We start from the raw sequence: 26,982 nt of genomic DNA on the forward strand, positions 1-26,982 counted from the left end.
GCATGCAACACCATCAAATAATAACTCTGATCAAATGTGTTAAAACTAAAGTAACAAGCCTGTTTTTAAAATTTAAGGAGTAGAAAGTTTTGACATTTGTGTAAAAATGCTGGGAGTAGATGCTCAAGTGAAGCTTTTTATGTATAAGTCTTCCTATGATTTCTATCCAGGCATGCCACAGAATCTAAAAAAAAAATGTAAAAATCTTTATTGTGCTTTCATACATGTTCTAGCATTTGACACATTAATTCTTATGAACCTTTTTGCATGTTGTGTTGCATGTTGATTTGCATGATGCAATCTACTATAAGGCTCTCTGCACAATCTTGAAACAAGTGTCCTTCACTGATCACAGAGCAGGCTGCTCTCGGGGCTCTTGGCGTCCACGTCTCCCCAGTAGGGCAGGATGAAGGGCAGGTCAGCCACACGGCTCTCCAGCAGCCTCCACAGATGCTGGGCTACAAACTGGTTTCCTTTCTCTGAGAGATGAAGCCCATCAGACAGGTAGACCGTGTAGTCCTGTACAAAAGATGATAAAATAAGACATCTGAGGCCAAAAGACCTGAAAACAGAAACACTGTATACAGGAATACAAGATCAGATCAGATTTTAAAAAAGGAAATCACAGTGACTGCATAAAAAATTATATACATTATAATATTGATTGGCAATATTAAAATTAACTGTTTAATACCAGAAAATCTGACAAAATAATGAAATTATAATAAAAAAATGTTTGTTATTCATTTGTGAAAGCATTTGTTTTTTTGTGTTATGGATCTCATTGGATTTCTGCAGCACCTGGATGCCAAAAGCCTCAATATCAGCAACAAACAGCAGCTAGAAGTATTGATCCTCACCTGTCCATCTTTTTGCATGAGTGTCCAGAGATCCAGGACGTCTACACCACACTGACCAGCAGCTTCGACACACGCCTGGGCATACTGCCCCGCTACAGAGTTGTGGCGATTGAGAGGACATCCTGCAGGAGACGCAAAGGGATGCTCAGGATCTGCGTAGGACTGAGTGTGTAAAAAGACAGGAATGAAGAAGGAGAAAAGCTCCTGTTACCTTTAAGAATGCACTCCTTCTCCCAGGATGGCTCATGCAAGGGGGGAGGTGTGATGAATATAACTCTGTCAGCAGTTACAGCAGCAGAGGCCAGAAACCTGGTCATCTCCTTCAGGTTCTCAGAATACTCGTGCACAGGCACATGCTGCTGGCTCTTACCTGTAAACAAGGAGATGATAATATACAGACACATTTATTAATAAAAATATGTCATAAAAATTCATTTAAGGCTGTGGCACTTGCAACTGAGACATTATAATAAACATCCAGCAGCCTCCTGTCATCACAAAAAAAAATGTTCCCAGCAGTCATTAATGTATAATAAGAACAGCGGAGGAATGAGGATTCATCCGTGAGGAGAGCCGGTGACTTTTTAAAAAAAATCCAGCAATAAATCCAGCTGTCCAAGCCAATATGGTCTGTGATGTCGACTACCAGTCATGATCTTGTTGGAAACTCTCAAGATGCCAATAAACACCCACTGGCCACCAGAGATGGGCAATAACGCGTTACTGTAATCCGATTACTTTTTTCAAGTAACGAGTAAAGGGATTACTATTGCAAAAACAGTAATTAGATTACCGTTACTTTCCCGTAGGAACGCTGCGTTACTGCGTTACTAAAACCGTGATTTTTTTTGCGAGAATGTCTCATGACAGTGACGTAAGCGAGTGCGACGTTCGTGACAACAGCTGTGTGCAGATCAACAGTGGATCATATATAGAGTGCGGGAGAGAGTATGAGCGTGCAGCGTTTAAAGCGTGGAAGTACTGACCTTACTTTGAGTTTGATTCCATAAAAAGTGACAAAAACATTAGTGTCCATCGTGCGTGGGAAGAAAACTTTTTACAGCGAAAAAACCCCCTAAACTTCCAAGCAAGCACCGAGTGCGCAACGATGTAATGGGAAACTCACAGAGAAACTCGCGGATTCTTCCACTGACCGCTGCACACCTGCACCAGGGCAAACCTCCGCCTGCTTTACAGGTGAATATAGAGCAAACAGGACCGCTGAGTCTTTGACTTTATTTATTTTCTGCTGTGTTTCACTTGCATTTATTTGAAAGACTGAGTGTAAACACAAAAAAATATTTTATTTTATGTGCTGGAATGTGCAGAAAATAGGTTTAAATGTTAAACAAATTTCTTCCGGTCAGAGAATGTTGCATTTAATTTAATTTTTGCTTGATGCATAAAGTTAAAAGATTAAAACTAATAAAACAAGTTTTAAAAAGAGACTTTTCCATTTGATTACATTCTGTATGATGGATTATGCCGAAAAAGTAGAATTGGGCTGAAAGATCTATCGCTTTATCACCTCTTCAGGTTGTAAATCGTGTTTTTAAAAAGTAACTAACTAACTAAGTAATTAATTACTTTGAAAATAAGTAATCAGTAAAGTAACGGGATTACTTTTTGGGGGAAGTAATCAGTAATTAGGTACTGATTACTTTTTTCAAGTAACTTGACCAGCACTAGGTATACCTGTTTGTTAACACAAATATCTAATCGCCCGATCACAGCAGTTTAGCGCATATAGACACGTAGACATGGTGAAGATGACCTGCTGAAGTTCAAACTGAGCATTGAAATAGGAAAAAAGTGATTTAAGTGGCATAGTTGTTGGTGATAGATGGGCTGCTCTCAGTTTTTCAACCTGCATACAACTACGTTGTCCAGACTAGCCTCTCTGAATGCGTGAACCTTGAAGCAGATGGGTTACAGCAACAGAAGACCACACCGGGTACAACTGCTGTCCGGTAAGAACAGGAAACTGAGGAAACTGCAGACTGAACGTCACAACGCCCAGATTGTCTCAAACTGGCTTGTTGAACATGACAGTGAGTTCACTGAACTCATACGGCCTCCAAAATCGGCAGATCTCAAACCGATAGAGGGCCTTTGGAATGTGGTGGAATATGAGATTCACATCATGGATGTGCAGCAGGTCTATGATGCTATCATGTCAACATAGCCAAAAATCTCTGAGAAATGTTTCCAGCACTTGAATGTATGCCATAAAGAAATAAGACAGGCCTAAAAGCTAAAGGTGGTCTAAAGTGGCACTAGCAATCCATACCTAATAAAATGGCCTGTGAATGAAATCTCTGTCAGGCCGATTCTGGCCCTCCAGGCCTTATGTTTGACACCCCTGGTGTAGATCACTGCAAATGTGCAAGTATTTGTTAAATTATAACAAGAGTGAGCATGCTCCAGTGAAGCTGTACCTTCCAATGCACTGTCATTGGCTCCGAAGAAAATGGTAACTGCTTCTATCTTGCTGTCTGCTGAATTTTCAGGGTTTATGAGGCGAGGAAGAACAATCTTGCCCCATCTGGAGTTATAGCCGGACAGTCCTCTGTTTATAACATCACATTTTCTAAAGGCAAAATAAAATCGCAGATACAGAGATCAGTCACATTAAGCAACTGCTGCATAACACAAGCACAATTTCTCTTAGAAGAAGTGTGTATTTTTACCTGTTTGGAAGTCAGAGCTATTATGAAGGGAATGCAATTTAAATGGAACTACACACCTTGCAAGTTTATCGGCAATTTCTGCTCCCCACCCATTGGGTTGAAATGAAACCTGAAAGAATCAACAGCACCGATTAATTATTTCCACACTAACAGTCAAAGTGGACAGTGATTGAGCAGACAAATAGTAAAATAGATTAAAGTGTAAACACTATCTAACCTGTGTGATGGAGTCCCCAAATAAAATAACTTTAGGCCAAATGATTGACGTGAACTTGGACATGATGAAGCCTAAAGAAAGGAAAGAGAAACGTCAGATTTTATAGGTAAAGCTTGCACATCAAATGCATTGTTTACACTGTAAACTCAGTTTCCGAAGACGCGTTAAAAGTGTTTGCACAACAACTCATTAGAATTTATATTTTCAATCCACAAATTACCCAGTAGCCTTGGAAGAAGAAGGAAGGAAGGAATAAATAAGGAAATGTCTTCCGCACTTTTTAATGCTGATAGGGCTTTTATTTTGAAAGTTCCCGGAGTACGTTTTCCCCTTCCGCCTTGTTGTGTCACATCAAAAATCTTCCGTGCGAGCTGCAGAGTCTTGTGTGGATTCTTCAAAGGTCCAGCTAATAAATGAAGGTTAGCTCCCGCTATTATCAAGATTTTCAAATAGCAAAAAACAGATAGTTTAAATTTATACTCCTTGGTACTGTTTTGGACAAATTTAGCTCCAGATAAAAAGGAACTGTGATGGAATTCAAGCTAGCGTCAGCTGTACGTTACATTCATCCGCGGTAAACTTAACTACACGTGAAAAATGGATGAAAACCCCCCCATCTCCTTTCATATAATCACTATTTATTAATGTCTAAACGCTTAATTGAAGATAGTGTATTTTTTATCCTTTAATGCCCTCCTATGTGGGCTTAGTTAGCACTACCGGCATGACACTGTCAAATTCCACTGACTATGATCTCCAACCACAGATTGTATTTGTAGTTTCCAACCTGACGAACCTGAGTCTCAGATAAACACAGCAATGAAACAGCCTGACACAACAGATGCGTCTATTAATAAGACTTGTGTTAGGATTAGGTGTTGGAAGGTGATGGGCTGGGATAAAGTCAGGGTTTTCCCTGCATATTAAAAATGGTATTATTAACAATATCATTAAACTTTTTTTTTTTACGTGAAGTTTACTCAAACTTAAATACATTTTGTTTATAAAATTCCCTAAAGTAAGTAGGAAATTGAAAGACTGTTGTAATATAAGATAACATAGGCTTTGCGTAACAACATGCAGACCAGCTGTGGCTACAAAGGCTTCTTTTGCTGTTAAAATATTCCCAAGATGCCTATGTTTAATGTCCTCTTTGTGTCCTTAACAGCAATGTTGCGGCGTCCCAAGCCAACTGACTCAGAGGCAGACCTCCTGAGAGAGCAGGAGCACTTTCTCACTTCAGGCGCTCCCTCCGCCGCCAGTGTTGTCCGCCGCCCTGACAAGAGGAGAGGAGAAGCTGGAGAGGGAGAAGGGCGGAGTGGGGAGAATGAAGGGAGCCAGAGGGATGTGGTCACCATTGAAGGTTACAGATGACACAGATTTTTCACAAGAGCATATTGTGTTTTAAAACTTGTCTGATTTTAACTTTTTGGGGTCTCTTGTGTAAGTAGCTAAAGCTCAGCTGTTCTCTTAAATGCAGATCTTCCAGATCAGCTCCCTTCTCTGACCCCAGCCCCTCCTAAGAAGTCTCGCTTTAAAGCGAGTCGTGTCACCTTTGAGGATGAGGATGCCGAGGAAAGGCTGGACAGACACGACACTCACATCAGTGCCGTTCTCTCCAGAATTGTTGTAAGTGGAAGCTTCTTGTCTGTTCTCAGTTAGACTTGTTTAATGTCTTGTTTGGTGTATCCATAGTTTGGGATTCTTTTAGTTATTTATTTTACGTATGTGTATTTTTTTTTGTGTCAAGGAGAGAGATACCAGCTCCACTCCAATATCTCTACCAGCATTTACAGGCATGGCTTTCCCCAAAGTGCTGCACCGTTCAGAAACCAGCAATCAGGTAAAGGTCAATAATATCATCTCTTCTTTAAATTTTAAAATTTCTTATCAGCCACTATAGATTCATAATCAGTTATTATATTTATTGCAGTAAGTCACCCCCTCTTCGTACGATGGCATGCTATTTTTGCATTCATTTGGTGTCGTGTGAAATAATCCTGGGTTTTTTTTTGTTTCTTTTGTTCCCTCCCTGCAGGCACCTCTGTCATCAGCTGGAGGAAAGAAGAGCATCTTTGCTCGTCAGATTGCTGCCCAGAAACTAAAAGAGTGCAAGACAACATTACATAGTTTATCTGAAGCTGCTCCAACCCCAGAAACTACTATGGATACAGATCAGTGTGATGCTGCAGGTGGGGTTAACCATTAATATCACAAATGCAACACAGGTCTCAGTTTATTTGTGTGTTTTCGAAGAATTTAGGAATTACATATTTTCAGCAGTAGTAACACTTTCTGGAAAATATTTTTCCTCCCTTCTATACCATCCTCTTCGTCTCTCTGTTCAGTAGAACCAGCAGCAGTCTCCGGTCCCAGGTTGGTGTCCGGGCAGGGGCTTCAGGGTCCCGATAGCTCAGGAGAGACCATGAGGATCCACATGGAAAACCAGGCCAAGCTCCAAGCCATGTCCCAGTCTGAGATACTCGAGGAGCAGAAGAAGCTCTTGTTTCAGCTCGGTAGGCATTGATGTTGTCGGCAGGATCTTTTCTTTATAATGCACGTTATAATTAAGATGTGATGGGGTGGATTTTCTATCTATTTAGATGTACTAGTCACGTACATCACACTTTTTTTTATCACCATTTCTGTACAGCATGTAATGCAGTTATTTTTGCTTCTCAGATCCTAGACTGGTGGACTTTGTTAGATCTCGCAAAGCACAGAGCGTCCCATCCTTTCCCTCCCCATCCAAACACCCCAAGGACAAAAGTGGCACAGAAGATCCTCCAGTTCAGGATGTGAGCAGAGAGTCAGGCTCCTGCAGTGCTGCAGTGTTGTGTCAGAAACCCCAAGAGGTGGAGATGGAAGGAGAGGAGGAGGAGCTGTCAGCGCCACCACCTGCTGTGACGGGTATGATTTATTCAAATTCAACACCAGTTTCTGCTCTCTGCTGCTGGTGATTAAGATGAAAGTTAGATTCTAATATATGTGGATGATGTTGTTATTAAGTGTGCCTATGCAATAGCACACTTTCACATTGTTCCTGTGCCTGCTTTCCTGGTAAGATTGAATCCTCATTTCTGGGATCTTAAATTTGCTTAAGGAGACCAATTTTATCCACTTTTTAAAGAGACGATGACACTTAGCTGTTAACCAGCATTCCCTCACTTCCCGGTCAAATATCTTCTTCTCATTTCTGCACGCTTTTCCGCTCTCGTACTTGTCCATCCTCTCACTGTGTAACTTAATGTTAGATGTAGTTGCTGCATGGCTAAAACGGATTCATATTTCCATTTGGAGTGATAGAAGCCTCTCTCTGAAGTTTTATTTCAGAAAATGCAAAAATCAACTTCACCACTTAATTTGTTGCTTATACATCACACGAACCCCCCAAAAAGTTAGAACTTCATTATGTTATTCTGTCCTGCTTGCATTGGCTACAATTAATAGCCAGATTGTTTAAGCTTCTAGTCACGTTTAATGAGTGCTGAGGTTTTTGCAGCAGATGCAGCTTCTAAAATTGTTTGGAGAAGTTGTTTTTGGCTAACTAATTGTCATTTTCATTTACAATGCTACGCTGTTTTTACCACAATGGATGCGTCTGTGAATACAGAGGAGGATCTGCCAGTGAAGCCTCAGAAGGAATGGGTCCACATGGATAAGCTGGAGCCGGATAAGTTGGAGTGGTTGAGAGACTTGCCTGAACCCAGAAGGAAAGGAACCAAGAAAGTAAGATCTGGTATTTGACTTGCAAGTAATGAAAGATCTAGTTAAAATTCTGTATTTTATTCAACACTTTCCGTTGTTTTTGTGTGTCCTGATAGGCCATGCAGGCTCGTTTTGACTTCGCGGGGACTTTAATTCCGCCCACTGAGGATCTGCCAACGCACCTGGGCCTCCACCACCATGGAGAGGAGCCTGAGGTCAGTCAGCACAAAGTCACAACAAAAAGACAACTTTACCTCCTTAAAATTGGAGTGATGCTTTTATAAAATGACAATAATGTCAAGTTCCAGTTGACTCCTTGGTAGAACACAGTAGAACCTACTGGATTGTGCGTGTAGATTAAATATCACAACCTGTGGCTTAATTTTAAGTTTATGTCATGTTTTTTTAGTGAAGTACAAAAACAAGACTGCAGAGGATTTAAATAAGATTGAGGTTTGTAGTGAAACGCGCTTTGAGAGCTCAGTAAGAGTAGAAAAGCACTAATAAGTACCGATCCATTCACTGTTTATCTGCAAGTTTTCTCTGTTATTATTCAGTCTGATTGATCCCATCAGACTCAATTTCTTTCTCATTCATTTAAATTCAGTTCTTCTCATATCTGCACCTGTAAAAATGTATAAACTCTTATCATGAGATCTCATCTTGACATTTGTCCCCAGCGGGCAGGTTATTCCCTGCAGGAACTCTTCCTGCTGTCTCGGAGTCAGATCATCCAGCAGAGGACGCTGTCGCTCAGCACTCTGGCGAACATCCTCTCAAAGGTACCAGAACCTAGACGCATGAAGTTCCACTCTTAGCTTTAAGAAGCGTGCCTCTGTCATGTTGCTGGATTTTTTTCTTCTTCTTCTTTTTTTTTTCTGCAGGCGTGTGCTGGGGAATACGTGTCAGTTCTGAAAGGCAGCGTGACGTCTACTCTGCTCGACGCCGGCCTGCTCTTTCTGCTCCGCTTTGCATTGGACGATAGCGTGGAGGGAGTGATGTCTGCAGCTGTGCACGCTCTTAAAGCACTGCTTGTGTGTGCAGAAGATGAAGTAAGATTATAAAGCATAAAGCCAAATATTGCAATAGTAATATAATAAAAATAATAATAATAATAATTGTTTAACCTGCACTAATTTACTCTTTGTAATTTTCTATATGCACTATTTGAAAAAAGCAAATAAATAAATACAAATATCACAGAAATTTGTCCTCATACTGAGGACTAATATAAAGAAAGAACTGTATCGTGTAAAACTCAAAGCTTTATTTCGATGATTTGTGCATAAACAGCACAGCATTGACTCATTATCAGATAATATCTTTTAAAACACATCGGCTGAATAGAATAGAATACACTGTTTCTTTACTGTAAATGAGTACAAGTGTCTGAAACCCCAGTCAAGTTCCTCTTACAAATGAGTTCCCTCACTCAGGAGTGTCTGGACTGCACTTTTTCCTGGTTTCGCGGTCTGGCTTCCTTCCCCCTGCTGCCATCTGCTCAGGAGGAAGAAGATGAGGAGGATGAAGGGCTGGATGAAAGTATGAAGGAGACGGCCAAGGAGAAAGAAGAGAGGAAGAGCGATCATGAAGTGGCCAGACAGGATGCTGTCAAGGTGAAGATCTCAATATACCTTTTTTTTTTGCATTCTACTTGTTGCCTTCGTGACCTGTGGATGGAAACTGATCAAAGGTTTCTGATTTCAGGGTTTGTTAAAAATGAAACTGCTCCCCAGGCTGCGTTACATTCTCGAGGTGGTCCGGCCGACACCTCGGGTGGTTCAGGATGTCCTGGAGATCCTGACTCGCATTGCTAGGCATTCCTCCTCATCTGCTACGCAGGTAACAACAGCAACTTTTTAACAACTGAGAAATCTTTAAACTCAAAGTCCTTCATAGCTGAAATACCTCTTGGTGTATCCCATTCTCAGGTGTTGGATTGTCCTCGTCTGATGGAGACAGTAATGTCTGAGTTTCTTCCCACTTCCTGGTCACCATCATCTCAGTCCATTTACGGACTTCCACTTTCCAGCGCAATGAAGCTTCTAAGAGTTTTGGCTACCTCTGGCAGACATGCCTGTGCAAGACTGGTAAAATCAATAAGTGTAATTTTTTAACTGCAAAGATACTCGAGTAATAAGATTTATAATGCATTGATTCTGCAAGCTGCCAGTCCAGGGGCCGTACTTTTAAGACAAAAGCTAGAAAAACAGTGTTTAGCGTTACTTATGATGTATTCCTGTTTTTAATATTAGTAGCAAACATGTTTTTGGAGGCTCATCGGTGTACTGTAGTGGGAAAATACATTTGGCTTGCACTCAAAAGATCCCTGGTTTGAGACCAGTGGTTATAAGCTAGTGTGCTCCTAGTACCAGTCCTAACCAGGATAAATGGGAGGGTTGCATCAGAAAGGTGTAAAATCTGTGCCAAATAAACATCCTCTGTGGAGACCGCTGGAAAGAAGGGTAATCGGTGTTGTGCCTTCTTTTTTGGCCTTTCCAGTTAAACTCTCTGGGAGCGAGTGAGCGATTGTCTCATCTCCTGAGTGCAGAGCCCAACGAGCTGCTGCTGGAGCCGACCGAGTCCCTCAGGATCACCACAGAGGCCTACAGGCTGTGGGCCGTAGCGGCCGGCTATGGACAGGCGTGCAAATTATACATGTAAGTTATAATGTGAGAGCGATTACTGCCACAGTTCTTAACACAGTTATATCTGTCATATTTAAAAAAATGTTGCTATGTTGATGCACTAGTGAGAAAATAGAATAAAATGTAAACAATTAATGTCTGTGTCTACACTGAGATAGAAAATTTGCAAATGATTCTATCAGGAATTTGCACATTTACTTTATGATGAGCCAACAGCCTGCTAGATAAAGGTTGCTAGATACCAGTTTATATTGTATGTGGCTCCCTTCGCGCTCTGTCCAAACGTAAGAGCCAGGCTCTCCTCTTCACTCACAGTGAGTATTTAATTGCTTTGATTTGCTGTGTTTTCCCGCAGAGACCTGTATCCAGCCTTAGTGACAGCACTGCAGTCTGTTCACAGACTTCCACCTGCCTCAGATCCTCTGCTACCTCTGCAGCTCCAGCGGTTTTTGGCTCTGCTTTCTCTGCTCACGCAAGTTACACACACAGCTGGCTGCCATCAGGAGCTCCAGGCTGGGATGGTCAGGTACAGATCAATGAAGCCATTCTGCTAGAGAATCTGGAGGAAGCAGCGTTGGCTTGAACGCTCTGATCTTACATGTCACTTCCTCTGCTTTCACTGCAGCTCCAGTGGAGAAGAGTGCCCTCCCCCTCCTCCTGTATCTTGGGGTCATGTCACAGGGTTGCAGACATCCTTAATGGGGCATTTGAAGGGTTTTATTAAGAACCTCGATGATCCACTTCAGAAAGACGGCAGCCTCACTCTGATACCAGTTTACCTTGTTTACCTAGAAGCGTACTACCATCAGCTCTCCAGACAGGTATTTCCTGCCTTTCCCTTCCATAAATGAGATGTTTCATATTTATTGTTACTTATGCTAAGTTAAAATTTGATGTCATGTGATTTCCCAGCTGGCGAGTGGTCATTGTGTATCCTTCCTTCTGCACGCTCAGTTTAAGCAACAGTGAGAATGCAGCTAATTATGTCCTGTTGTGCGCTACATGTGACAAAGAGGAACTTGAGGATTATCTTGTTCGCTGTTTACGTCTCAAATTCCTTGAAACTGATGAACATGTTGCTCCACAGAACTGTTTCAAGCCCGTGGAGACTCTTCAAGAGCTCGAGCTGCTGACATCTGATGTTCTTCTCCCTCTGATGTCTCACAGTGTTGTGCAAGGCCTGATAAAGAATCTCAAGTATGTCTGAAAACAGATGGGAATTTAGCCTTTTTCCCACAAAATTTGTGTTTGAGTTGAACCTTTAACATCATTCATTATTATTTAAAAAAAAAAAAAAGTTGGGGGCAGGGATAGCTCAGTAGGTAGAGTGGTGGCCCCATGATCGGAAGGTCGGGGGTTCAACTCCACCTTGCTCAGGGGTACCCTGAGGTACCCCTGAGCAAGGTACCGTCCCTACACATTGCTCCCCGGGCGCTGCATTGGTGGCTGCCCACTGCTTCACTGGGTGAATGGGTTAAATGCAGAGGAACTATTTCCCTATGGGGACTAACACATACACATTATAACAGCACAGTTTAATGTTTTTTTCCACACCAGGTCTTCCTCTGTAGTGTGTAATGCTCAGGCTATACCTCTGGGCCCAGAAACCACTAATAACCTCCCTGGACTGGCGTGCATGGGATGGAGGAATCGTCCGGGGCTGGTTGCTCCCAGCTCCCCTTTCCCTCTTCTGACTGGACTGGGGCTCCTATTGGAGACGATCACAGGGATCCACAAAGGCCTCAGCAGCAAGGTAGGACTGACTGTCCTTGGGGTGTTTTTATTTTGTTGTTGTTTGCTGGTTTTATACATTTTCTGCTTCGTTTATGTCCAACCAAAACATAGAACTAATGAGTAAAGCATGTGGACTCTCCTTGTAATGAAGGTATGGGTACTCTTTGCACTCTGGGGCACATTGTTAGGGACACCTTTGTAGTATGAGGTTAGATTCCCTTTTTGCCTTCAGAACTTTTGCCTTAATTGTTTGTGGCAATGATTCAACGAGGTGCTGGAAACATTCCTCTAAGGTTTTGGTAAATATTGACATGATAGCATCACACACATTTTTTGGCTGAACATGATGACAATCTCCTGTTGCACCACATCCCATAGCTGCTCTATTGGATTAGGATCCGCTAACTATGGAGGTCATCCGAGTACAGTGAGCTCAGCTGATACTAAGGGGCCCACTATCACCACCCTGAGTCATTGATACAAGGCAGGATGGATCCATGATTTAGGTTTTTATTTCAAATTCTGACTGAATGTCGCAGCAGAAATCAAGACTCATTGTTTTCTAATCTTTTGTTCAGTTGTGGTGAGTCCACATGGCTTGTAGTGTTAATTTTCTCTTCTTAGCTGACAGGCTTCGAGGCTCGATATGTTGTGCACTGAGTGCTCTTCTGCATGCTTTAAATGTATGCATCCATCCGGCAGTAACGGCCATGCCGTGTCATTCTGATGCTCAGCTTGAATTTTAAGAGGTCGTCTTGACCTCAACGTCGTGCCTAAATGCTGCCATGTGATTGGCTGATCGTATATTTAGATTTCCCCGCTCTCACTCACTAGTTCACCGGACTGCTTCTGTCGGAGCCTGTGACTGGTTACCTGCGCAGCTGCAGTCAGGCTACACCCAGCCTGTCTCACACCAAGGCTTGGCTTCTACGTCACGAACACCACCTCCTCTACCTGCTGCTGCGACTGGCTCACAGACTGGTACGTCCACTCCATCTTTAATGTTGAGCTCAGTTTAGCCATGTTATACAATATTTTAAACCATTTTTCTTTCAGGCTTTAGTTTCCTTCTTATGCCGCAGCTTGTATGATTCCTGGCTAGTTCATTTATTTTTGCCTTGTATGGAATGAAAATGGGTGCAGCCCTTTTCTACTTGATTTTGGTGTTTTGAGCATAAGATCAGATTTTATCTGCTCACTTGTTGATGTTTATTTATTTATTTTAACCTAATCATGTTATTTTTTCCCCTCTGTTTTACCTCTCTCAGGTTCCCCTCGACTCAGAAATAGCAAAACATGCCTCACTTTACCACCAGGTGGCGCTGGTTGTATTGCCTTGGTTATTGCCAGGCAGTGAATACCTGGCACATGAACTGCTCTCCACCATTGTCTTCAGCAAGGACTTTATATCGTATGTTTACCTTTAATCAGTTTAATCTGAGATAAGTGAAGCACCTACAATATTACTCTAAAGTGCCTGAATTTTTATAATTACTTTTTATTTTGATACTTTGTCTAAATCGATGTTTAAATTAGTGCCTCAAAAATGTGACTGATGGTTGTCCTCTAATTTTGCTAATGACATTATATATAAAATTTTATTTCTTTGAAATAAGATTAAATTAACAAATGACCCATTTCCATCAAAATTTTCTCGTTCTGTTTCTTCGCTTATTAAATTATCAGGGTGTTTATGTCTGTTTCTTTGATTTCCAGAGAAGGACACAGTGGAGGACCTGAGGCTGTGGAGCTGGGGGAGCTGAAGCTTCATGAGGAAACACAAAAGGACACCTCTCCCTCTCTCCAGACTGTCGGGGCTCTCCTGAGAGAAGCCTGTGTCCAGCTGCCATCCATACGAGGTTGCTTCCTCACTCACCTGGCCCACCTGGAGTCGTCTGTAATAGTGTCCAGAGACGCTCACCTGGGCCGCAACCCCTGGATCAAAAGTCATCTCTTGCCAGAGCTCACCGGTCCCATCCTGCCATCTGATTGGCCTTTCCTTCCACTTCTCAGCCTGTATGAGCAATCGGGGGTGTCTGATGGTGGAGGGCTGGCAGTGGAGGAGCTTCCTCAGGGGGCTCTGCAGGCTGTGACTCACTGTCTGCAGTGGCTGCTGCTGCTGGAGGTCTGGAGGGAGGAAGCGCTAAAGGTATTCAAACAAGTCAAGTCAGTTGCCCGTCTGAATTTTCTCAGAGGGCTTTGGTGTCAAGTCTCAGCGGAGACCACATAGAAATCTGATTATTAACACATTTAATTAATAGGCAATTTTGTGGGGTTGTTGTACATATAAATGGAAAAGTGTTATATATTCCATGTCAGCCAACAAAATGTATATCAGTAACAGCAGAACTGATCCATTATATAATAATATAACTAGTACATGCACATACTACTGAATTGTTTGGCCTGTTTGGCAAACTGATGTACTTAATCACATTTAAAAAATGAAAACATAGATGCGGTAGATGCTGTTGTTTGTCGTTTAGCTCGTGCCATTTTAGCTTTTATGTGAGGTCATCGCTAGGCTTGTATGATGCAACTTCTGGTCATATAACAGAGATGTTATTGTCATGAAATTAAAACAGAAGGATGCATTCATAAGAGGTTGCAGGTCCATCGAGGCTAAAAACACGTCCTTTTAGTCTGTTACTAGTTGGTTGCCAGGCAGCGTGATGGTGGCGTAATGTATCATGCATAGTTCAACTTTTTTGTATATAAATTAGTTATTTTCAGGAAATAAAAATGATATGAAGCTTTTATAAGTTGTTACAGGTCCATAATTGCTAAACATAGGCCATTTCAGTTCATTGCTAGGCAGTTGCTAAGCAACATAATGACACCTTTAATATATGATATAAATAGGAACCTTCAAGCGCCACAAATGCACCTGTATACCAAGTTTGGCTGCTCAACTCCAGATGGTGTGGGAGGAGTTTATGGACAGAGACAAACAAGCACACTAATTTTTTTGTGCGTGAGATAGTGAGATGCTGTCATAGTAACACTTTAGTTTTAAACCAGTGTTACAAAGTGCTACACACGGGAAAAACGCATTAACACTAGACCTGCCAAGAGTGGATGACTGCTGGCTGTGCAGAACAGCAGAGAAACCTGGAGCTGAACCAAGCTCTTTCTAATCCAAGTGAGTCTTGACAGCAGGATGTGATGAAAGTGGGACTCTGCTCTAAGCCCAGCACACCGGTCTCACACAGAAAGAGGCAGAGGGGTGGTAGAGAGGGGAAGGCAGAGTTGGAGGCCATGATAAACGTTCACTGTATTCATTCTGGAGTCACCGAGTGTCTGAATATGTGACTTCTTTTGATATGTGCTTGTTTTACTCTATAGAAACTGATGTAGGATGTCTGACGTGTAAAGTGCTTGCTGTGATAGGCGACTAGCAGGCGCAGTTATCCAAAATCTATAACTTTTACTTCATATTCTCCTTTCACAGTAAATCAAATGTCAATTATTTGTCAGTTTATTAGTGCTAGTCTTAAAATATAGTTCACATATATTTTAAGATAGTTCACAATTTTCATAGAGAAGTACTTTGTACATGCAATGGAGTTACAAAGAAAACCTACACCCTTCAGATGTTTCTTCTGTAGATCTGTTTCCTTATCACATAAATTGATATTTGCTTCTGTGTCATGCTGTAGGTGGTCCTCCCTGTCGCCAAGTTCGCCCGCCTGTCCTGTGTGTTCCTCTGTTCCAGTGACTTGTTCCTGGAGAGACCCGTTCAGAGGCTGACCTGGGGTCTGTTCAGACTGCTCACCAGGTCTGATATGACACATTTAGCTTTTTCTTTTACACCAACTAATCTCTAAAAGTTAACAGTGACCCTTCATTTTCAGGAGCACCAAGCTGGACTCTTTGGACCTGAACGTCCCTCCTCCAGGTCTGGCCTCATTCCAGGACTTATATTCAGCCCTTGTGTCCCAGTATGAAGCTGTGTCTTTTGGAGACCGGCTGTTTGGTTGCTGGGTCCTCTTGCCCCTGCAGAGGAGGTACAGCACCACCATGAGGCTGGCGGTGTTTGGCGAGCACGTGGGGATGCTGAGGTCTCTGGGGGTCACTCTAGAACAGGTAACGATGATGGCGTAATGATCTCTGTTGAAGTGATTTTTCCGCTTCCTGTTATAATAAGTTATTTATTGTTTATATGTCTGTCTTGTCATTTGAAGCTGTCCATACCTCTCGAGAGGTTCACCTCCCCACCTGAAGATTCCCTCCCTCTCCTCCGTCTCTACTTCCGCTCTTTGGTAACTGGGACTTTGAAGCGCTCCTGGTGTCCTGTCTTATATGTGGCTGCTTTGTCTCACGTGAACTCCTTCATCTTCTCTCAGGATGCTGCCGCACAGGTACAGCAACACTTGACACACTGAGCACTGAGTTGCTCTGCTTTATCTGAATGTTTTAGGTGTGCGTTCATATTAAGATTGTCCTTTGTATCAATGGCAGTGAAAGCTAAACCCGGCTGCCACATGTCCTGCAGCTGCTCTGAATAGACCCTGGGTTTGTGGGAACAGCTTCTACATCTGCTTTTGCACATTTTTGGATCAAAAAGAAGCTTGTTGGGTGAAAGTCTTGACAATTTGACAAATGCACAAAACCAGTCCTCATATTATTTCTATTTATTCATGGGTTTGTAACTTTGAATTGGCTGCAAGCGTTTGAAGTTAAAATGAGAAACACATCATATTTGCTCAATTCACAAAGGCATTATTTTAGAGGGGTGAAGCTGAAAACATTCATACGTGCAGTGGAGCAGCATTAAACACGGAGACATAAAGTGCACGAGCCAGGCTTTGATCTTTAATTCCCTTGTTCTTTTCCAGGAGGTTGAAACTGCTCGACACAGTATGTTGAGGAAGATCTACTACCTGACTGACGAGGTACTCCTCTCCTTTTAGCATGCACTGGTAGTTTTCCTGCTCTCTTTCTGCCTCTGGTCTTTACATGCTGTGTTCATTCATTACTCATTCTCCCCCCTTGCCTCTCTGCTTCTTGATGATTTCTTTATTACAGTCTTGCTAAACTCTCACTGTTTTCATTGCGTGCTTTACCAAAGTGGAGCTATTGTGCTCAGTCCTAGCTCCACATTTCTATTCTTGGACTATACTGGAGTAGATTTGTGTGACTCACAATACAAAATAATCCTTATTTATTTTGCGCAGCCGCTTTAGTTCATCTTTTAGCTCTCTCCTTCCTCCTTCCATCCATTTAATCCAGCTTTCTTCTGAGTGGCTGCTGCTCACAAACAAAAGATGTAAACAGCAGATTGGTAGGACTTCTGTGCTCAAAGCCAGAGCTCTTATGAGACCAAATTAGAAAACTGTCTGAAGCCGATTGTTTAGAACATTATGAAGTCTGAGCTTTCAGCTCACTGGGATTACTTACACATACGGTGACCTCACTGTGAGCATGGATATTTTAAAAGGTTTATATGTATGATAGAAATAGTGAAAAGTACATTAGTTCTTTAAATCCACGTTTTAAGTAGTGGCCTCACTTCAGTTGAGTGCATTTGCAAAACACTGTTTCATTATAGGCCTGCATGTCCTGCAGTTATATTTAGAAACGTAGTAGGTTTTGAGTTTTGAATGACTTAGTTTTGCACGTTTGTGGAGCTCAATGGGGGCAAATATTTAGTTCTTCTTGGCTTGAAAGGTCAAAAGCATAAAGATTTATTGTTTTAAACTGATAATATTCAGAGTGTGCCGTGATCGCTGTCTGTTTCCTACTGTCAAGTGGGGATTTTATATTTTTAAACTACTGCAAATATGGGCTTTGACGTATTTACATGAACGACTAAATCAAACTACGTGTCAGGCAGCGGGTTCAGGAGCAGCAGGAGGAGAGGAATCAGCGTTTGTTTCAGAAATGTGGCAGGGAGCAGGTTGGGTTCAGTTAGCTCTCATCATGGAACAGAAAACTCACAGAGCTCGTCATCTCAGGGTGAACAAATTCTACTAAAGCTGCTTTCTGGAACAAGGCCCTGATTTTCGGGGGAGAGTATGTTGTTAATAAGTACTTTTATTTCCGTAACGGGAAGTGCTGCACTTCATTGACGACAGAAATCCATCTTCAGGGAGGTGATCAATGAAAGATGGTCATTGAGGCAGAGGCATGCGAGGAGCTGTCACTTGTGCACATTTCATACTGTTCTGATTAAGTGCACGTCCAGCCTAGCATGTAAACACCAGGTCCGGTTAAATCACATAGTGTGTAACAGTCAGTATGAAAAAGGAAATGTGTGTGTTTAACCTCAGCTGGTGTCTCTATCCCCCCTGGTAACAGCAGGGTCCACATGGGGCACAAGCATGTCTTGTTGGGAATATCTGGTTCACACAATCACTCCTGCTGCTCCTCTCACATCTTTCTCACTGTCATTTTCTCATTTCCAGGTGTTGAGGAGTCACTTGCTGCTCTTCCGTCTGCCCCAGCATCACTTACAGCTCAGCTTCGACATGTACGAACAGTTGCCTCCCATTAGGGCCAAACGTTTGGAGAGAGTCCTGGGACTGCAGGAGAGCAGTGTTGACAAAGGAGACTGAAAAGAGTGATAAAAAACCTGAAGAAAAATAACAGGGTTGTATTCTCAAAATAGGCTAGGTAGAGGCGAGATGAGGTATTATGAAAGCAGAAGGTGCCTCACCACAGCGAGATGTTCGTTTCAAGGCCTGACAATGTCACATGTAGTTGTTTCTGTGGCCCTTTTTTCTTTAAACTAAAGCTGAGTTAGACTCCGTTTCTAGTGCTTATGGTACCCTGATGAGGCTCTCACTGGAAATTCTCTGAAAATTATTACATTGAGGCCAAAGTTTAAATAAAAATGTCAAATGTTTTCTTCCTGTTTTGTTACTAATATGTTTGTATAGTTGCAAAAAATGCCACCATGTGTTCCAGGTTCTTAAAAAAATATGGCAGGGCAGTTCTTCCTGCTTCACTAGTGCCTGAAATGATCTTCATTTGTAAATAAAACAGTGATGTTTGAATAAAATATGATGTGTAACCTTTTATCCCATTAAACCTGAGCTCTGAAATTTTTACCTTCTTAATATTAGTATGGATTGAGTTTCACTGTTGACAACAGTTTAATACAGAAACAGTTTGACATTGCTGTTTGTGAAACATCCTGTGTAAATGAGACATTCACGGGTAACTGCGACTAAAATGAATATAGGATGGAAAGTTCTCCTGCAGTGTTGGTGCTTCTGACTCTGACCACTGGCACTGCCACTAAAATTTTCTGAGTACATCATCTTTAAAATCTTCTCTTCCTGTTTTGTTACTTGTTTGTAAACATATTTGCATAATTGTGTGTTGCACATAACAATCAACAAGTTTTGGCTTCACGACTTTTTGTGCAACATCTGAAAGAGTAAGTGGTATACCTGCATTTCTGCAATCGTCTTTGTGTGAGGTTCCCTTAAAAAGGTCCAGGGGATGAGGGAAAGTAACAAATGGAATTGTTATGGAAATTTTAACAATAACCTGCAACACACCCAGTGAGCTTGATTTGAAGTGGGTGTAATAAACACATTGCAATGTGGAGAGAGCATCCCAGTGAAACACCAGGACCATCTCTGCCTTGTGGCCACTGCCCTTACATCTTATATACTGTTGAAATTTCCCAATTGAGATCGCATTCCTGCAGCACTGTTGACATTTTCAGGTCGTTGTTGTGGGTCCAGCTGTTGCAGCATTTGGTCAGGGTCACGTAGAGGGGAGAGCAGGAGTCCAGTTCAGCCTCGGCTTTCAGGGCCGGCAAAGCAGCCTGTAATTAAACATAAAGAGAAAAAACAAAAACAAACGAAAAACAAAAACAAACGAACAGGAAAATGATGTTGTGTTGGCTGTGTTATTCAGAGGGGGAAACAACGGGGCCAGGCCATGTGTCAGCCTTCTCTCCCCCTTTTTTTGTTTTTTCTCACCATATAATCCACTCATGACCCGCCAAGCTGACAGGACAACACGGGTACATATTAAAATTCTTATATGGCCCCAAAATTCAACCCAATTTCATGTGCTCTAATGTCGAATTCAAACACATCAACCGTCACTGTCACTGTGTTCACACTCACTGAAAACACACTCAGAGCGCGCCGCACACACAGCCAGAGCGCGCCTTACACACACAGCGCGTTTCACCATCAGTGAGACACACAGAGAGCACTCCTCATCAGCGGAAGGTTACACAGAAACCTCTGAGCTCAACTGTTAAAATTCTTCTGAAACACAACAACCAAAGACCAAATACCCCTTTCTCTGCGCTTATGGCCGCCACAACGGGGCAAAATCGCATCGTAAAAGTGATGCCTGCATCCCCGAGGCTCTTACTGACACCATAAACCAGGTTCTGCTTTACCTTTATTTCATGGCAAGTAAAATTTTACTTATTATTTATGACAGCAGCCCTCGTTGCACCACTGCACCACTGCACCACAATGTACTGATTGAAACCAGCACAAACCACTACTGCACTTCCTGGCCGCACCACCGCAACACGGCCGTATCATAAACCAAAGCCTATGGATGTGTTGCGCTCTCACGTTGCCAGCGTTCAACTGCTCCGTAAGCCAGCATCTGCTTTTCCTTACTTCTATATTAATTTCATGGCCGCATCAACAAAAGACTCAACCGACATCATAACCAACTTCAAAACCTCGACTTCAATGTACTGAACTTATGGCCGCGTCTCCAGAAGAAATTCTAATGTATTATTGCTACAGAAGCCAGTTTTAGACTAAGTTAAATGTGGAAGGTAAAGTGGGCTGCAACTAGTCCAACGTAGTGTGTTATTAGTATCTCGGTAGAAGCAGTTTACTTAACACACTGGAATTCAGCCTCAACTTATGTTGTTAGTATCTTGTGCTGAAAACCAGACACCGACAAATTTAATGTGAAAATACGTGTAACTCAGCGAACAGATTAATTTGGAAAGCCCAATATGCACATTTGGTATAATACAACAGGCTGTGCTTACCTTTTTATTTTTGGACATGTCCTCTGTTCGCCTCGCCTCACGATCTCACCAAAGGCCAAATCTGCACCTCCTCAGCACACCAAAGATCCGGGTCACACGGCACCAAGTTGTTGAAATTTCCCAATTCTTTGAATCTTTGGGCTGAAGGAAGGACAGTACTCGGTGTATAAATGCTCAATCAACAATCATTTATTTCCATACATTTCAAACTTATGAGCATTAGAACCATCATGATGGGGAGACCTACCTGCAGAGGGTCACAGCAAGTCTCAAAGTGGTGACGGGTTACACAGCTTTTTATACTCTCTAGTGGCCCCCACCTGGTCATAAAAGCCTAAACATTCACATTCTTTCTCTCTTACGGCGCCTAAGTTATGACCTCGGCTCCCTGTCTTTCTGCTCTTCTGAAAGGTGGGGGTCTGGAATGTGGTCTGTTTCTTCTATTATCTGCACAAGGTCCTCTGCACACAACATTCTCTTCATGATTCAGCAGTATGACATGTCAAGAAACAGTGTAACATATTTAACAGTGTTGAGTAATACAGGTCAATCCAATAGATCTAATGATTTTCACACTCTTTTAAGTCAGAAGTATAATGCAAACTAAAACTACATACTAATCACACACTCTATATTAAAGGGTATAATATGATCTACAGCAGTTAACATAATTCAACTATTTTGATTACATATATAAGGTAACATATAATAACAGAATAATATCACAATACAGACACACAGACAAAGAACATTCCCCAAACTCTTACATGTTGGCCCCTCTCACGGGGAGGGGGGGGGGGGTGCTATACCTTCTCCCGCACAGAGAATTCTGACCTTGTTTTCTGCTTAGCCTTCACCTAAGGATTTACATCCCTGATAAGCAGAAGGAGTCTCACTACCTGTTTAATGTCTCCCATTACAATGGCCTCCGGAAACTCAGTACAGATGTTATGAAAAAAAAAAAGGTTTAATGGCAGCGCTCTCACAAAATAAACAACCCAGACTCAAACAACAAATGTGGGGGGAAAAGGGACAGTTAGGTTGTGCCAAAAAAACCCACCAAAAAGACAAAACCAAAACTTAGCTGAGCTGAGCTATTATCCTAGAAAAGCAACAAACAGGAGAGAAAAGCCCTAAACCTAATATGTTTGCACATGTATGTCCATTATGAATTCATTATGGGCAGCAAGTTCAAAGATGTTGACTCGGTAAATAGAATTTAAATTCATATAACGATTTACTGGAGGAAGGTCCATGAGTGTCTGTCTTTGTTCTTGTAACTGTCTAGTCAAAAACCATAATGTCCTGGTGTGTCTATGTGTGTGTGTGTCCATATGTATAAATGCATAAGCTCATATCTGCAGAGGAAATATAGACATCTCAGAACCCAGCAGGCACTCTTTTTGATTATAAATTCTTGCTTCTTTTGAAACTTTCTCAGCGTTATTTTGGAGAAGCTAGTACAAACACCGTCCATTTTAGCATTCACACCTTTTCATGAAGCAGGAAATGGTGGACTGTAAACTTTGACTTTGCTTAGCTGTGATAGGAGTGTCCCACTGCCTGTGTGTGTCTTCTGCATTACAGATTAATCTCTCCACGAAGATGTTGTCTGTCCTCTTGTGCATCTTGGCAATCGGTATTAATATATTGTTTTCATTATTAGGGACATTTTTAAGAGAAGCATCTAAAATATAAATGTAAAATTTACTGCATGTTTTTTCCCACCCCCCATAGCCTGGACTGGATTCTGTAGCAGTACACAAGTCAACACTGATGATGTGGAGCAGGTGAACTTGGAAATTTCTCTTGAGGTATGTGAGATAATCTGTATTCTTGAAGTAATAATATTAATCGAATATATTACAATATGATAAGTTACACTTGAATTGTGTAGTGTTCATCTTTAAATGTTAAATGTTAATCAAGAAAGGGCAGCTCTTTGCAACCTTAAACAAAAGACAAACTGTAAAAATATCTTGTGAAAAGGAAAGTCGTTCAGCTTCCTGAGACGACTTTCCTTTTCAACTGGACTGCAAATAACGTGAGGAGTAAGTGTCATGCCGAGGTAGTTATCCCTGACATAATGTGTTTCCTCTGTATTTTGCCTCCATTTCAATCATGGTGACCTCTCACAAATGCACACCAAAAGCTCCATAAAAAGCAATAGAAGAGCTGTACTGCGGTGATTCAATTCATCTTTCTTTTGTGTGCTCAGTTTTTATTCTACCAATACAAAGATCTTAAAAATCTTAAAAATATGTGTCCTTGGGATTTGTGTGTGTTGTGTTTAGGGCTGTAGCCTCAGGTTGATATTGTTAAAAGGTGATTATAAACAGTGTGTTTCTCCTATTTTACAAAGTAACATAAAAGTTATGTAAGAAGTAGTATAACGAATCACTTTTTTCTATGACTAATTAAGTAACATAATGCATTATTTTTAAGAAAAGTGTTCTGTGCAACATGTGTAATAATTGCTTTTTTGAGTAACAACTCCAACAATGATCACAACAAAAAGGGGGAATGCCTCTATAAAAATGCACAAACATTTGGCCCACAGCATGCAAGGTACTCTTGTCCTTTTTTTAGCATGCACTGGTTTTTTCTTATGCGAAAGACAGGATGTGGAGACCAGAAGTTTTTTTTCCCCCTACTGCTTGTGATCCTGCTGTCTTTCTGCCTTTAGTTTTTACATCCTGTGTTCACTGATTACTCATTCTTGCCTCTCTGCTTTTTTTTTTTTTTTTTGTCCGTTTTTTTGCTCTATTGTCTAAAGGTGAGCAAAGATGCCCAACGGATTTACTTTACCAAATGGACCACCCCAGCCTTGCCATAATGGTCTATTTGATTCAGCTTTTATTGTTTATTTTATTTTTTATTTTCACTTGCTAAATATGGGACAGACTTGACTGAGGAAAAGAAAGAGGGAAAGAAAAACAGCGAAGAAGAGGGACGGGGATAAAGGGCAAAAAACAACAAAATAAGCAGACAAAAAATACATATATCAATCACCTGGATCACGTGTTGAGAAAGAAAAAAGAAAATAAGAAGAAGAAAAAGAGAGTAATAGAATAAACAACATCACGATGATCTATGGGAACATAACAGTAAATACTAACTATTAAACACGATTGTGCAGCACGTAAGATCGACACAGCATGCATTTATTGACATGAATGTTAATTATTGCTGCCTAGCAATGGTAGTGACTCTGAAAACGGAGTGAATGAGAATCGATAAGGAATTTTATTGGTGGGCGATCTCGATGATGGGATTGGATTTACTAAAGTCTTATCAATTCTTATCCTTTGTGTGGAAATCAAACTGTAACTGAGGTGCAGAGGTAAATTAGAATAGAACAGTCCTTTAGTGTCATTATACATGGACAGTGAATATTCTATGACTTAGTTATATTGTCAAGTGTATTAAATCCAATAAATATAAGTGTTTTTTGACTCTTACAGCATCTGATATTGAAGCTGAAGTTGATCTGTAATGAAATCCAAGTCATAATAGCCGCATGCCGTGCAGTGAAGACACACCTCGAAGAATTCATGGCTGAACTCAAAACCTCTTTCCATGTGAAGATGATCTTTGTCAACACAACCACGTTCAAGTGAGTTCTTTTTCCTTCCCCTTTAAAAAAAGTTTTGACTTAGCAGTTCAGTGATACGTGTTCACTTTGTGCATGTGTGTTACTGAAATATTTTCTTTTTTACTTCTTTCCAGTTGTACTAAATTACTCGTGCTACTTCACTTGAGCATTGGGAAGTGAAGGTTACACTTCCCTGTGCTCAAGTGAACAATTAAAAGCATTGCCTAATATTTTGCACATATCTGTTTGTATCAAAACAGCTCTGACACTTTACGCCACAGCGATGAATCCTCTGGTTGTTTCCTGTGGTGTCCTGGGTGCGGGCAGCTGCTCCTCTGGCTGCTGTTGGTTCTCTGGAGATCGGGCTTTCTTCGGAGCATCCTGCGAAAGCTCCATCAGATTTGGTGCACCTGGAGCCCACGTCAGCGCCTTGTGCTCTTTGTTGTGTTCCTCGTGCTGTTTCTGATTACTTTCTGTTGCTTCTTGGGGAATGCTGTCCTGCTGAGAGAGTGCAGCTGTCATGGGGGCATGTGCTGGTGTGCAGCAATCTTTAGATGTACAGTATGTGTCAAAGTAACGTTCACATGAATGTAGGATGGAAAGTTCCCCAGCAATGTCATTATTCACTTCAGTTTGAGACTGGTTATGACCACCATTATACATCCATCTGTTCAACTAAAACTCCTAAAACATTAATGATTCAATTGAGTTACTTGCCTTCATTTACTTTGCAATGTCTGCTGTGGTAATTTCTCTCCCGGTCATACAAATGAGTACTTGTGTTGCAAATGTTCCTGTTGGTGAAGGAGTGTCCTTTACATTATGGTAGCCATGTTCATCCTCCATTTTTTGTCCACCTGGACGCTTACTGTACTTTACCCTAACCTGTTTCAGGGAGCATAACACATGTTTATCTGTTTTGCACTGAAAAAAAGTGTTTTTTATACACATCATATTAATTAAAAAAACAACAAATAGTTCAGAGTCACTGTGACTGTTAGGATTTTAGGATAGGTTATTGAATTCTAATATACACCATAAGTAAAACACTTATTTATTCACACCATGCCTCTTTGAGACAAGAAAACAGGAAATTAAAATGAATCAAGCCATAAAGCTAATATCTCTGTGATTAAACTTTGAAATAAAGAGGCTGGATAATTGGCAAACAATTGGCCACTCGCTCTTCATTTCTGGTGGTTTGACAGAACATTTGGTGCAGTGGGAAAGTTTTAATATTCTGAATAAATATCAAATAAAGGTCCTGCTTTGAATTAACAGGTGTAAAAAGTCAGAGCCATTGAAACTATTATGAATGCTTTAAATCAGTTTCTTCCACTCATACAGGTTAGTCTAGTTTATACTAATGCTATACTTATATATAAGTATACAATCTGCTGTAGTTAATAAAATGAATCTAGATGCGGAGTAGCAAAAGCTAAGGTAACACTGGCCAATAAGTTATTCTTAAAGGTGTGGTGGGTTTTGACACTGGTGTCTTGTCACATGTAATTGGATGTAGTGTAGCAGGTGAGACTCGGCATACCTGAGAAATGTGCCAGAAATCTGTGAATATGTTTACTGTCAGGGCCACAGCCAACAGTAATATAAAAATGCCATCATGGGAATTACGAAAAAAGGAATCTTATACTAGCTGGAACACCAACTAGTAATCTATAGAGACCAACACTGGACTTTCCCCTGGATCACAGCTGCTACACTGACAGACAACCTTTAAGCTCAAAAACAGGCCTTACAGGAAAGAACAGAGAAGCCTCAGACCTCTATGGCCCAATCTGACTCAAGATAAGTGACAACGAGGGAGTCTGCACAAGAAATTTAAAAGACAATTCCTTAAATATAAAACAGTAAAACCAATGCCACAAAGGTTTGCTGCCAGGTGGAGCTTTATAGTCAGAAAGGCCCAGATGAGTTGCATTTCTGCGGCGAATGTGTGACACGTGAATGTGTGATGGGCGTCACAATATTAAAACAACATGACCTGCACTGCACCTGCTTATAAACGACAAATACCTATTCTATCATATGGTAAAAGTGTCCACACATGATCATTAGATATGCATACTTATTATTAAAATCTGCATCGTTTACACACTGTTAGCACAACTGATAGATGTTAACATTAAATACATGTTCGCTGCTCTTTAAAGATGGTCATTTATTTCCTCAGTCTGCTGCTCTCTCTTCATGAATTCCTTTAACATGAGCTGCAGCATCAGTCTGAGAGGAGTCAAATGATTAAAAATTAATCCACCGGGACACTTCCCTGAGGATCTTGCCTACGAACATGCTGAGTTGAGGAAAAAACCACAAAGATCAGAAATCAGGACATTTCTCGTTAGTAGGTTTAGGTTTGGTTTGAAATGGCTGCAAAGCAAGGACTGTCAAATGCTCGTTTCTGCAGGAGAAATTTGGGTTTGTGTCCAAGTAAGTGGCTAACAAAGTTTCTGTGTTAATGAATGAACAATGTTTGTACAAGAACCCCAGGAAGTAATAAATAGATCAGGTCTAAAGAACCGA

The 26,982-nt window shown here is 41.3% G+C and overlaps 2 protein-coding genes and 1 long non-coding RNA gene across 5 annotated transcripts; 2 read left to right on the forward strand and 1 right to left on the reverse strand.

Annotated features, from left to right (window-relative positions):
* Window positions 1-185: 185 nt before the first annotated feature.
* iah1 (isoamyl acetate hydrolyzing esterase 1 (putative)) lies at window positions 186-4,069 on the reverse strand. Of its 2 annotated transcripts, none has more exons than XM_040042940.1 (7): window positions 3,981-4,069; window positions 3,768-3,838; window positions 3,607-3,659; window positions 3,299-3,450; window positions 1,072-1,230; window positions 861-982; window positions 186-519 (listed from the first exon to the last, which is right to left on the reverse strand). In XM_040042940.1, exons 2-7 carry the CDS (start codon window positions 3,828-3,830, stop codon window positions 343-345), a joined length of 726 nt encoding a protein of 241 aa, XP_039898874.1. In that variant the 5' UTR covers window positions 3,831-3,838; window positions 3,981-4,069; the 3' UTR covers window positions 186-342. The 2 variants fall into 2 exon arrangements, with proteins under 2 accessions (XP_039898874.1, XP_039898873.1); XM_040042939.1 differs by having other exon boundaries at window positions 3,988-4,061.
* Window positions 4,070-4,078: 9 nt separating this feature from the next.
* rpap1 (RNA polymerase II associated protein 1) lies at window positions 4,079-18,889 on the forward strand. Of its 2 annotated transcripts, none has more exons than XM_040042933.1 (27): window positions 4,079-4,186; window positions 4,936-5,130; window positions 5,248-5,396; window positions 5,518-5,610; window positions 5,806-5,959; window positions 6,116-6,283; window positions 6,450-6,677; window positions 7,381-7,496; window positions 7,592-7,690; window positions 8,156-8,257; window positions 8,360-8,527; window positions 8,912-9,091; window positions 9,183-9,317; window positions 9,407-9,565; window positions 9,978-10,135; window positions 10,479-10,649; window positions 10,749-10,944; window positions 11,211-11,320; window positions 11,681-11,876; window positions 12,692-12,838; window positions 13,126-13,268; window positions 13,574-14,006; window positions 15,517-15,635; window positions 15,712-15,943; window positions 16,042-16,218; window positions 16,696-16,752; window positions 18,265-18,889. In XM_040042933.1, the coding sequence occupies exons 2-27, from the start codon at window positions 4,938-4,940 to the stop codon at window positions 18,412-18,414; spliced, it is 4,233 nt and encodes a 1,410-aa protein (XP_039898867.1). In that variant the 5' UTR covers window positions 4,079-4,186; window positions 4,936-4,937; the 3' UTR covers window positions 18,415-18,889. The 2 variants fall into 2 exon arrangements, with proteins under 2 accessions (XP_039898867.1, XP_039898868.1); XM_040042934.1 differs by having other exon boundaries at window positions 6,119-6,283.
* Window positions 18,890-24,272: 5,383 nt separating this feature from the next.
* LOC120740496 lies at window positions 24,273-26,182 on the forward strand. Its single transcript, XR_005697389.1, has 2 exons — window positions 24,273-24,462; window positions 24,702-26,182. It is a non-coding gene; the product is annotated as an uncharacterized LOC120740496 (long non-coding RNA).
* The last annotated feature ends 800 nt before the right edge of the window (window positions 26,183-26,982 follow it).

Source organism: Simochromis diagramma, unplaced genomic scaffold (genome assembly GCF_900408965.1).
Source record: "Simochromis diagramma unplaced genomic scaffold, fSimDia1.1 OVJJ01000304.1, whole genome shotgun sequence".
Lineage (NCBI taxonomy): Eukaryota > Metazoa > Chordata > Actinopteri > Cichliformes > Cichlidae > Simochromis > Simochromis diagramma.